Source organism: Leucopleurus acutus (genome assembly GCF_964270905.1).
Source record: "Leucopleurus acutus genome assembly, chromosome: 13".
Lineage (NCBI taxonomy): Eukaryota > Metazoa > Chordata > Mammalia > Artiodactyla > Delphinidae > Leucopleurus > Leucopleurus acutus.
The window spans coordinates 66891827-66903859 of NC_139155.1; the positions used below are offsets into that span (position 1 = coordinate 66891827).

Genomic DNA, 12033 nt, shown 5'->3' on the forward strand with positions numbered 1-12033 from the left:
CAGTAAGCACTAAATTTAATTTTTAAAACTCTTTATTTTAAAATAAAGTTTAAAATAAAGTTTAATGTGAGTAGTGTAAAATATTCAAATACAGAAATGTATAGTCTCATGTAATCTACACTGTTTAAAGAAAGCCATTAATAGATTTTTCTATGCATTATGAACATAAACACATAAATTTTAAAATGAGTTCATAGTACACATTTTTCTAGCAATGGTTTGTTTCACCTAGTAAATCATGGCCATTTTTCCATGCCCATACACAATAAATGTATTTTATTTATTTTAACAGACATGTAGATTTTCTTATATGGCTGAACCATGTATTATGTAATCAATTCTTTGCTGATAGTTTTTTTTTGTATATTTTTCTACCATGTAATTAATTTTTATGCTTCTGTAATAACCTAAACATTGTCAGTTCCTGTTCCATTTTATATTCTGGATTGGAAAATAATTTCAGTGTGGCCTTGACCTGTAGTTTAGCATTTGGATCTGTCAAGTTTTGCTATTGGTAGATAGTAGTAATATTAGGACTCAATTTCAAGTAATAGAAACCCAACTCAAAGTAACTTAAGCAAAGAAGGGCATTTATTGGTTCACATAACTGAAAAGTCCAGGGGATATACTTGCTTCAGGCACGGTTGGATCCAGGGGCACAAACATTGTCATCAGGACTCAAGTCTCTCCAACATTTGGCTCTGCTTTCCTCTGTACTGGCTTCATTCTTTGACTGGCTCATTTGATATGGTGGGCCCTGTTGGTCTGAGCTTTTCATCCTACAGAGCTAAGCAACCTCAGTAGAGCTTCTGAGCTTCTCCTCCACAGTGCACTAAACTCTTAGGGTTGGGTATCACTGGACCAGCTTGAATCAAACGACCATTCCTGAACCAATCACTATGGCCAAGGAGACGGACTGTGCTGATTGATCAGGTCTGAATTACATGTCCACCCATGAAACCTAAGATTAGGTCAGATTGAACCACATGGACTGAAAAGGAGAGGAGGTTCCAAGAAACATCAGGGAGTTGTTGCAAAGGGATGGAATTGATGCTGGTCAATCAAAAACAACTGATGTCAATAGTAAGACCAGATACTGAAAAAGTTTAATCTCTGCTCATAAAATTGTATGGTAACAGCTGGCATTGTTCCTTCCTTGACAATAAATGTATTCTGGAAAAAATCATGAGGAGTAAGTTTGTCTTCTAAAAATCATGAGGAGTAAGTTTGTCTTCTACTCAGGAGGCTTGTAATCCATTTGAATGGAATAATCATGTCCAATAGCACACTCTGGATGATACAATAGAGTTTCAATGTAAGTAAACTCAGTGGTCGTGAGTTTGAGAGCCCAACTGTCTTGCTGACATGAAGCAGGACAACCAGCCTCCCACTGGCAAATAGTTCTGTGACGCTCATCAAGTCAGTGGTAAATTTTAAGCTCAGTGGAAAAGTGTTCTTATGTTCCTTTAAGTCTTTTGCCAGGTTGAACTGGTACATTTCTGTGAGTACTGGCAAATCAGATTCATCTCTGTATTACCGTAGAACAGAGCAATGGACAGTGACTTCAATCTGCTCTGCTCTTTCAGATCTGGTAGAAAGGGTCCCAAGTGCTGAAAATGAGCTAATATATATAGGCATAGAGGCTGACTCTGCAGTTAAAAAAAAAAAAAGCTGCTGGTCAAAGAGTATACAGCATGGTCCTTCCTGTTGTGAACATTAAGTCCTGGTGGGTGAGGTGCAGGCTGCTTCTGTTCAAAACCTCTTGGTGGAACTGGGTATAAGGTAGACCGAGATCAGCTATAGTCTTCTCAAGGACAGCCAGTCTGATTGCAGCAATATGTCAAAAAAGCAGGCAAGGGCTGTGTCAGGTAAATAGGCAAGTAAGGTACTTTCAGCAGGGCCAGCCATATCAATAGCCAGGCTATGATCTAGAAGAACAGGCAGTTTAATATCAAAACTCTGTACATTAGTTTTAACCCTGAGTATTCCAGGGTTAATCCACAGCATTTATTCTGGATACAATTTTCTGATCTTAAAGGGCCAGTCAGGTACAGCAACTTTCATTTTCCTGCTCATCTGCCCAAGAACTTTCAGCTCAGGAGAAGGCTATCTCCTTAATCCAGACTTGAGGTTCTGTTTAGGAGTCTATGCTACATCTGGGAGTGATAGGGTTGGGAGAGCCAGGTTCATCAAGGTTGGCCCTACTTTCTTTGGTAATCAAGTCTCCATCTTCTGTAACTCAGCCCATCTCTGAGAATCAACAAGTCAAGGCCTCAGACTGGTTGAATGGTACTGCTGAAAGATGAGATCTGAGGCATGGAGATAGTAAGATACTAGGTTTGAGTTTTACGCTTTTTCCACCATCAATTCTTATACACAGTGTACATCAGACTCTTGAACAGATGATCATCTTTACCTTTAGTCCCTCATTTTGACAGGATTAAAGGGAATGACTGCCAGTGTAGATCAATGTCTTTTTCAGTCAAGTACAGGAGAAAAAGAAAATCGAGCTGACATTTTGAAGGCAATAGAAAATCTAAGCTTGTAGATAATTTCTTCTTTACAGATAACAGTTGTATATACAAGCAGGCCAGTCATCAGATTTTATTTGTTGAGGGTGAGCAGTATAGAGTAATCAGACTTAGGCCTTGTTTGATGATTTGTAGACTGACTCATAATCACAATTAGTCTAGAGGATAAGAGACAAAAGATATAAAGAAACATTTCCAACATTTAACCAGTGCATTCGTTAAAGTAGCTGAGGACAGCGGGCCGTTAAGTTGACTCTGAAGAAATGAGATTTTTCTCATGGCACAAATCAAAGTCTACTTGTTCTACATGATCTGGTCTGGGAGGAGTTCATGAATCAAATCCCTCCTGAACAGGTAAGTTGTCTTAATACCTGAGAGTATTTCATGACAAGGAATGAAGTCAGCCACTCTGATTCAGTGTAAAACAATAGTACTGAGACAGATGAAATTCCATGAAAACATCCACAAGGACAGGGGACTGTGGTCTTGTGACATTAGGAAGAAGCAGCAGGAAGCTCTTGAGTCTATTGATAAAATCTTTAGCTGCAGGCTTTGGAGATTTCAAGTCAGTCTACATTTCCAGCAAAAGGTAGATGATATGCAATTTGAGATGCCCACCAAGTAAGCTATCATGGCCTGGTCAAAAGGCCTACCTCCACACATCATTAACATCAACAGCTGATGGTACCAGACATCAAAACACCCATCTTAAAATCTCTCTTGGCTGGAAGAAAATTTTCGAAATGGTCACATTTTAAATCACACAGATGAGAAAGGATGTTCAGAGATTGTCCCTTGTGGATCAGGTATTACATGTAGTTAGAGCTGAGTATTCTTAATTTTGGAGGCTAGGCAGATGTGCCAGTGACTGAGGAATTGTTTTAGCGATTTTTCAAAGGTTATTAGCTCATTTATCCTGGAAAGAGCAGTTAAACTGAATAAAAACCAAGAAGTAGTGTAACTGCCACTGGCTGAGTGATAGTGACATAGTCTGAGAAGATGAATAATAACCAGGTACCCTTTTAGGTAATGTTGCCAGTCTTTGAATTCTGCTTTCAGTTTATAGTTATCCCTTGCACATGAAGTAGAGTACCATGGCTGAGGATGGGCGGTCCAATGTACAGTTGCTCTAATATGGCCTCAATGAGACATCAACTTCAGCATCAGCTTCAATACCTGGCGATTCATGTATCCAAGGAGGATCAAGACTTCAAGGTCATGTATTTCAAGTACCACTAGAGCATCTGGTGTTTGTGAAAGAAGCTGGGTAAGGGGGTTTGTCAGTGTAGAGTATGTATGAATTGCTCTCTGGCTATATCAAATCCAGGAATCACTGGAAGTCCATCTGTAGGTAGAGGGCTATTACTCTAGGTCCATTTGATACCACTTTCGGCCCATATGACTACTCTGGGGGGCAAAGATATGCCCATCTTCTTGTACTTTTCTGAGTTTGCCCACGGTAGTATTCCTAAGAATGTTCAGCATCAACTGAACATGGATGGTGTTGGGTAGAGGTACAGAACAGAATGCCATTCAGGTTGAACATACTGTTGTCTAGGGCAGTGGTTTTCAAACTGTGTTCTGAAGAACTCTAGTTGTTGTAAAGAAGTCTCCTTAGGTGTCACCATGGTGGTAAAGTAAGATGCTTGTGGCAGGTTTCAGGCCCCCCACTTCTGCTTCCTCCAGAGCAGCTTCACTTTTACTCTGGGCTTCCATAAAGTTTTCATTCAAAGGGCTTCATGGCCACAAAGCCTTTGGAAAACCAATGATCTAAGAATAAGTTGTTCACAAAATGCTGAAATACAAAAAATAGGTCACAGAAACCAGAAACTGTGTGAGCAAAGCCTGTGGTAAGCCAAGGTGTTTTCCTATTTATTCTTTCCCTAATGTGGGCCACATTACAAAATGAAGTTAACATTCAAGTCTGCTACAAATTCAGATTGCCTGAAATTGGGCTTGTAAGTGACTATCAGAGAACAAGGCTATTGGTTTTAAGTGACAATAGTGCTGGGGGTTTTGCAGTCAGCATACAGCTGCAAAATGCATTCATTTCTTTGTTAATATTATTTCAAAAATTCCCTGGCTGGATGACTTCTCTTCAAGTATTAATAAGATCTCAGTGGGCCACACTCAAATCCTAAGAAAATATCTCCTTCTCACCCCTCCTCCCCCTTTTCTCTATTCTCCTCCTCCCTTCCCTTCCCAGTCTCCTCACCCACCTGAGATGCAATTCCCTTAAACTAGATTTACAGCACAATTCTAAGGACAGAAAAGTATATTGCTAAATGTCATGGAATTCATCTAATTTTGTGGCAGAATTAACTCCCTCATCCCCATCCCATGTATCCCCACAAATCTTCTAGAGGTTTCTTTGACAGAAAATAAAGGTAACTGTCAAGATGTGGAGCTCTCAGATGAGGAAGACATACTAATTCAAGTAGTTATTGACAAGGCATAAAAAGGGGGGGGTTTCAAAGATGCTGTTTATTCCTGGGTCTCCAGGGTAATCTGTTGGCAATCAGGAAGCACTGGCTATACTGCTTTAGAGCAGTTTTCCCATTCCACTAAAAGGAATGCTGCAAAAATAACTTTCTGTGCTTGATTAAACTTAGGACACACTGGACCAAACAGCTAAATGAGGCTCTTTACAGCAAGCCTTCTGAGATCCTTTAATACACTACACTGCATTATGAATCAGGGAAGGGGACACATTTACAGTATTTTACCACCTTACTGGACTACAGAAGCTCTATGATATATATTATATGTGTATATCAAATATATACATACACACACACATATATATGAACAGTACTGTTCTAAAAAAATTGATGGCTCATTCTATGTAAATATTAGTTTGGGGATAGAGGACCACAGGTAGATCTTGGTGTCCAGGAATATTAGTAAGAATTAAAAAAAAAAAAAAAGACATGATATGAACAGGGATCTCCAATCAACTAGGCCATCTTTGGGAAGACCATGAAGATGGATGAAAGATCTAAAAGCACCTCTGTGTTTCATAATGGGTAATCTTGCTGTCAAATAAACATTTTCTTTGTTGACTGGACAGTCTACCACCATGGAAACAATCTACTCCTAAACGTCAGAGATGCTGTATTGGAATTCTGGTCTAGGTACAGCTATCACAAGATTACATGTATGACATCCTGACTGATTGAGGGCACCAGATCAGGAAGTTGGAAACTTTTCTGGGGTTCCCACTCTCCAGTTATTTTAACACTGGGTAAAACAGAGGCTAAGTTAATTCCAAGGAGAGAACTGGACTAGGAGTCAGAAGGCCTGGCCTCTACCACTTTGTAGCTGTGTCACCTTGGATAACCTTTTAAATTTCCATTTCCTCATTTTCAAAAAGGGATTATAATTTGTGTTATTTGATAATTGAGATTAATGCATGTAAAAGTGCTTTGAAACTGTAAAGTGCTATATAAACATAAGGGATTACCATATAGGTTCTACCTGGATGTATCAAGAGGCCTTTTCTGGAATCTGATTGGAGCTTTGTGAGATGCTGTTAGGTAAAGGGATTCCTTGGTAGAATTTCTTACATTTGTGTGAAAAGTTCTGGTTCCTGAGTAATCCCAAAGAAGATGCTGTGAGTTCACTGTGCCTTTGTTTTAATCCCAATGGGTCAGAATATCTGCTTGCTCATTCAGTAGGTTACTACAGATTTGACATGGAAAAAGAATGGGGTCCAGATTAGATACTTCCTGAATTTCAATCATTTAAGATAGTGGGGCATGGTCCAATGTGGTTCTCAAAAAGATGTTGCCATTCTTCAGACAGTGCTGATAACTAAAAATCCCCTGGTCCAAATTTATTATGTGTCTCTGAAGGCTTTAACTGAAGAAACGAAATGCACACTCATGGAACAAACAGCCTTTGTTGTGATAAAATAGCTTCAGCTATTTGGCTTGAGGAGTTTGACTTCTCTACAAAGGGCTGTGTTGAATCTTGGTAGAACAGGACAGGAGTGGAGGTGAAGGCCACATCATGATGATTTGCTGGATGCCTCCTGGGTCACAGTGGTCCACTGGAATGATGTCTTCTTCAGTAGTAAGGTGGTAGAATCACCATGGGCAAAAATCCAGGTACCAGATCTGTAGGCTGATGGAATAGCACAAAGGTGGTCAGACGGTCCAGGTGAACACTTGGCAACCAGGAGGCACGGGACTGGAGGGGAGAGGGACAAAACATATAAGATAACAAATGCTTGGAATTACAAAGAAAGGACTCTAACACTGGGGTGGGGCTGCTGTCAGCACATCAGCTGCTTGACGGATACTAATTCTTGACAAGCATGGCTTAGAAGCTGACAGATGATAAATGGGGGAAAAAAGCCTTATGATTAACGATCAGTGATGATAAGAACAGAAAGAGTTCTCTGGTAAAGACTGTTTCCTGACTCTTGAGGACAAACTGTCTTGGGAAGCAGCAAATAGGAACTGCCCCAAGTCTCATACTTTGGGGTAGTAATTTGATTGTATTCAGGTTGCTGGGCAGTGGTTGGTGGAGAAAGAAGTGGCTCCAAAGGTGGTATGAGAACTGGATTTAATTTTATATACCAACACCAAAGCAAAGCAAAGGAGATACTGTTGTTCTTCTTTTCCAATGCCTTTCACAAATTGTCTTATGGTCTTGTATTTGTAAAAGCTATCCTTAATTACATTTTCATAAGATTCCATCTTGAGTGCAAGAGAATAGGGTACGCAGGGAATAAGGCCCTGGCCCTTGCACCCCTCTGTAATACCCTATGCAGCAGAGCAGTTTCTCTTTATATTTGAGGGCTCCCTAAGTCTTTTTTTTTTTTTTTTTTGCGGTACGCGGGCCTCTCACTGTTGTGGCCTCTCCCATTGCGAAGCACAGGCTCTGGACGTGCAGGCTCAGCGGCCATGGCTCACAGGACCAGCTGCTCCGTGGCATGTGGGATCTTCCTGGACTGGGGCACGAACCCGTGTCCCCTGCATTGGCAGGCGGACTCCCAACCACCGCGCCGCCAGGGAAGCCCCTCCCTAAGTCTTTTTAAAGTTAGAATTAAAAAATAATAAAGTATGAAATAAAGGAAGAGACATGGCCCAAAACTAGTGACTTTTTCCCTAATCAGGAGTAATTAGGTTATCACACAGCAACTAAGCAAACATTTATTGAGTGCTTATTCTGAGATCGCCTGTTCTCTAAATTCCTTCTTTTTACTAATGCTTCATCATATGTGGTAATGTCTGGGCAAAGATTCCCAAGACAAAGCCCTTGCTTTCACGGGGCTTGCTATCTGGAGAGAGCTAATGCATGCAAGAAAGGACTTTATAAGCTACTTGTATACAAATATAGATAAAAGATATATAACAGCACATTATAAAACTTAAAAAAGATCATTTCTGCCTAAAGTTAGGAAATTCATGAAGGAAAGAGCATCTGAGTTGGATATTGAATAAATGGCAGTTTTGATAGGTGAAGAAGCAGAGGAAGGCATTCCAGGGTAGAGAAGAGAGCACAAACAAAAGTACAGAGATGGTAAAGAATAAGGCATTTTGGAAAATGGCAAGTACCGTAGTTCACTGTGGGTGGAGCATCGCCAGAGTTTGCACTGAGAGTGTGGCGAAAATTCAGGTCTCCGAATTCCCAGTAATAGCGCTGGTGGCAGTGTTTGCTCAGTCATTGTCTCTTTTCTCTAAGCGAGGAAAACAGTCCCCAAATTCAAAAATAAAAAAATCCAGCTCCCAAGTTCCTGTCACATCTTGATAATCTCTTCCAGGTCCCAGATCCAGTTCTTGAAAATCTGGAAATCTGGAGTCCACGCCGTGACTACACCGAAGGACATCTGTTCCAGCGAGAGCAGAACGCTGTAGTGAAACACTTTCAACCTCCTATCCTGGACAGCTCATGTTTTGTCACAGAATTTCAAGCTTTGAGTTCCAGTTGTTTTTTTCCTCCTTTCTCCTGAGGAAAGCATCTTATCACCACAGTCTTAAGATTCTTTTGAGGTACATCCAGATTTAATTACAAAAGAGCTAAAAGACCAACACATCTTTCTCCAAAACAGTCACTCCTCTGGAATTGAGATCCTCTGTCTCTGCCCTCTAGGTAAAGATAATAGTCAATTGATTTTTTCCCAGATGTTTGTATTAAATAGCAGAACCGGCTAACACCTAACAAACAAAACACTTAAGTGGGTTTGTGTTTGCTTGCTTAGAACTGTACCACTGGTAAGCACCACTCCACAAATTGAAAATGTTTGAAATCCAAGTGTTCAAACATTTCTATAGTGTTTGCTGGATAATGGCCTGGAATTTGATAAAAGCAGCTGACAATTAACAAAGAAGCAAAAACTGGCATTTTGGCCATCTTAGTAACACACTTGCAAGCAAAGAGAATACAAAGCAGGCCGGAAGCGGGGGGGAAAGGTAGGTTTGAAACACTTGCAATCTACTGATTTTGAGGTTCAGCAGACGTTCTAACGAAACTTTTCAGAGAATGTTAACCTTCAATTAATAAAGACAAACCCCCAAACATCTTCAGGAATTCCATGCCTGGTTCAGTTTGTTCCAGTCAGCCAGCTTGCTAAAAATCCACCTGCACCATTAATTAGCTGGACTTGGCAGCACCATTTAAAAATAAGCCTGCTCACTACCAACCACACAAACTAAGAATATAAAATAGGAGCAAGTAACGGATGGCAGCCATGGTCATGGAAAATGGTCAATGAAACAGAAAGGTAGTCAGGCACCAGAAAATAAAAAGTTGTTGGGCCAAAGATTAAACAGGCTTCTTGATACTAGAGAACACATCCACTCCTACTTTTAGCTGCTTTATATTGGGTGCCACTGTACCATATGCGTCAGCCACCTTTCAGGCAACCCATGGTGAAAAGACTCAGAATAGAAGCCAAGCAGTGGAGTGTTGTAACCCCGAATACCCACTATGCATAGAACAGCTCACATATCCCAGGGATTCAACAGGGGCTTCAAATTGGTTGTGACGGGTCCCGAATGACATCTAGGCCTCAGTTTCCTCCTTGTGGCAAGTGAATTGTGGTTCTTAACTCTTCTGGGTCACAGCCCCCTCTGAAAACTTGCTGCCGATGGATCCTCATTCCCCTAAAATGCATATTCCCACTAATTTTTGCACACGATTTCAAGGAATTTGGGAATATCCAACTCCAATCCAAGGTTCCCAGGTTCAAAATCCAAGGATTGGACAATTGCTAAGTTTTCTTACAACTCAAAACAAACAAACAAAAAAGCCAACCATTACGAACAATAATCATCCCTTACATTCACCGACGCTTTATAGTTTACAAAGCGCTTTCAACCCCACAAACGTTGATAGAGGAGGAAACTGAGGCGCAGACAAATTACCAAGTGACTTGCCTAAGGTCACTCGGCCAGCTGGTGGCTAGGCCCGGAAGCAAACCCAGCTCTTCCGACTCCGGAGCTTGTCTCTCCACCCCGGAGCTGCCGCCAGAGCTCCCGCCCCTCACTAAGGCGGCATAAGGAGAAAAAGGCAAAGTAGGAAGCCCACCACCAACCATCCCCCGGCCCCCTCCTGCCCGCCCAACTGGGTCCTTGCAGGCCCCGAAGGGTGGCGCCAGGCCTCCAGGCCGGCCCCGGCCACCCCAGCTTCCCCGGCCGCGCCAAATCCCGCCGCCTCCCCGGGAGCGGGGCGGAGCAGCTGCCCGCCACCGCCGACCACCCGGACGACTCCTCGTCGAATCGCAAACGCATAGGCCGCCGCCCGAGTTCTGCGTACAAGAAGAAAGACGCGGCGCGAGCGCCAACGGCCACCGGGCGCGCGCCGCGGCGGCCGGGCCTGCGCCCCAAGAGCTGGATGCCAGAGCAGGAGAAAGAGCCGCCAACCGATCGCTCGATCGACCGCGCGCCCGCTCCTTCGCCCTACCAGACCGGGAAGGGGGGGAGGGCGCGCCAGGGCTTCTTCGAGTTAGGGGCCTGACTCCCCGGCGACGAGACAAGATGGCTCCTCCGGTCCGCGCCGCAGCTGCCGTCCCGGCTGCGTCGCTCGGCCCGCCCCCGGTACTGTTTCTTTAAATGGCGGAGAGGGTCAAGAAAGCAGGAAGAGAGGCGCGCGCACTCACGTGACAGGGGAGTGCCCGGCTAACAAAATCCGGTCACGTGGAGACACGCTACCCACCAATCAGGAGGCTTCGCATCAGGGCGGGGGCGGGAGGAGGGGCGGCTCTGTGATTGGCCGAGTGCGCCGCGGAGGCCTCGGGGGCTTGGGGCGTCGGGGAGTGCGCGAGGCGGCCCGGGTTGTGTGCACTGGCGGAGACAAAGCGGTGGCTGAGGTGGCAGAGGCGGCAGCGGCAGCGGCGGCGGAGCAGCCCTAAACGCCGAAGTTCGTGGTGCTGAGTCCAATCACCATCTCATCCAAAGCGGCGCGCGGGCGGCTGGTTTCGCGGCGGCGGCGGCAGCGGCGGAGGCGGAGGCGGCGGCAGCACATGGTTCCAAGAGCGCGCTGCGGTTGTTGGGTTCCAATTCCGTGGGGAGGGACAAAGGCAGCTGTGAGCGCCGGGCAACGCCCGGTCGGGTGGTGCGCTCGCCACTGTCCTCGATCCGGGCCTTGAAAGCTGGGACTAACTCCTCTGTGAGGAGGAGACCACGGGACCGAGGCCCAGTCAGGGCCTTAGAGGCTGAGGCCGGTGTCTGAGGGAAGTGGGGGAGGGGCGCGGCCCGCCTGAGTTAATTTGGGCGGGTCAATTCTGTGGCTACTTAGTGGGTCATTGTGAGGTAATTTGACCCACTACCCTGACGAAATTGGGGCACACAGCAAGCTAGGTTTGGTCCGGGCTTTGAAAACAGAAATCGGTCTTCAGCGCTTAGGAGATCTTTCAGTTAGGAGGTGGTGAAGCCGGAACTAACGCCATATGCACTTCATCAACATCGTGGTCACCAGTCTGGGGCTAATTTAAGGATCCTGGGATCATTGATGGCGAAGACATGGGTGGTTGTCCAGTTTTATGACTGAAGTTGCTAAATTTCCGGATTGGTAAATTTCCTCACAGGAAATTTAGAGGAACAACAACAAAAAAGGCTCGAAGAACATGAAGATGGAGCAGTAATTGAAACACCAACTCCAGTATCATCTACTCAAGGACCAACCACATTCCACTCCGTGAACTGTCGCAAATTAACGCTGAAGCTCCTTAAGACTACACGTTTATGACGTAGTTCCAAGATATTACATCATAATCATTGAGAAGATTAAAAAAAATGTAAAGGAGAAATCGATTTTTGTTTTAGACATCTTTTTGAATATATCTTGGTTAAATACTAGGTAACCTTGTTTAACTAAGGAGCACAGATTTACCAAACCTTTACTGGAAGGAATCCTGAAAAATCTGTTCCATTGTAAGCTTATAGTTCCCAGTTAGTGGGTAAAGAACTGGAGACCTCATTGCACTCATGGCTTTCACAAATTACAGCAGTCTGAATCGAGCTCAGCTAACGTTTGACTATCTACACACAAATTC

The 12033-nt window shown here is 43.8% G+C and overlaps 2 protein-coding genes across 4 annotated transcripts in view; one reads left to right on the forward strand and one right to left on the reverse strand.

The window, feature by feature from the left end:
* Positions 1 to 223: 223 nt before the first annotated feature.
* TUG1 (taurine up-regulated 1) lies at positions 224 to 11444 on the reverse strand (the record flags this gene model as incomplete). Its single annotated transcript, XM_082853743.1, has 5 exons — positions 224 to 6722; positions 8096 to 10477; positions 10695 to 10822; positions 10923 to 11145; positions 11423 to 11444. 4 exons carry the CDS (start codon positions 11442 to 11444, stop codon positions 10026 to 10028), a joined length of 825 nt encoding a protein of 274 aa, XP_082709869.1. The 3' UTR covers positions 224 to 6722; positions 8096 to 10025.
* Positions 10804 to 12033, forward strand: part of MORC2 (MORC family CW-type zinc finger 2) — a 40180-nt gene continuing 38950 nt past the window's right edge. For all 3 annotated transcript variants that reach the window (XM_082853767.1, XM_082853768.1, XM_082853769.1), the window contains exon 1: positions 10804 to 12033. In XM_082853767.1, the coding sequence (XP_082709893.1) occupies positions 11966 to 12033 (68 nt within the window). In that variant the 5' untranslated portion in view covers positions 10804 to 11965.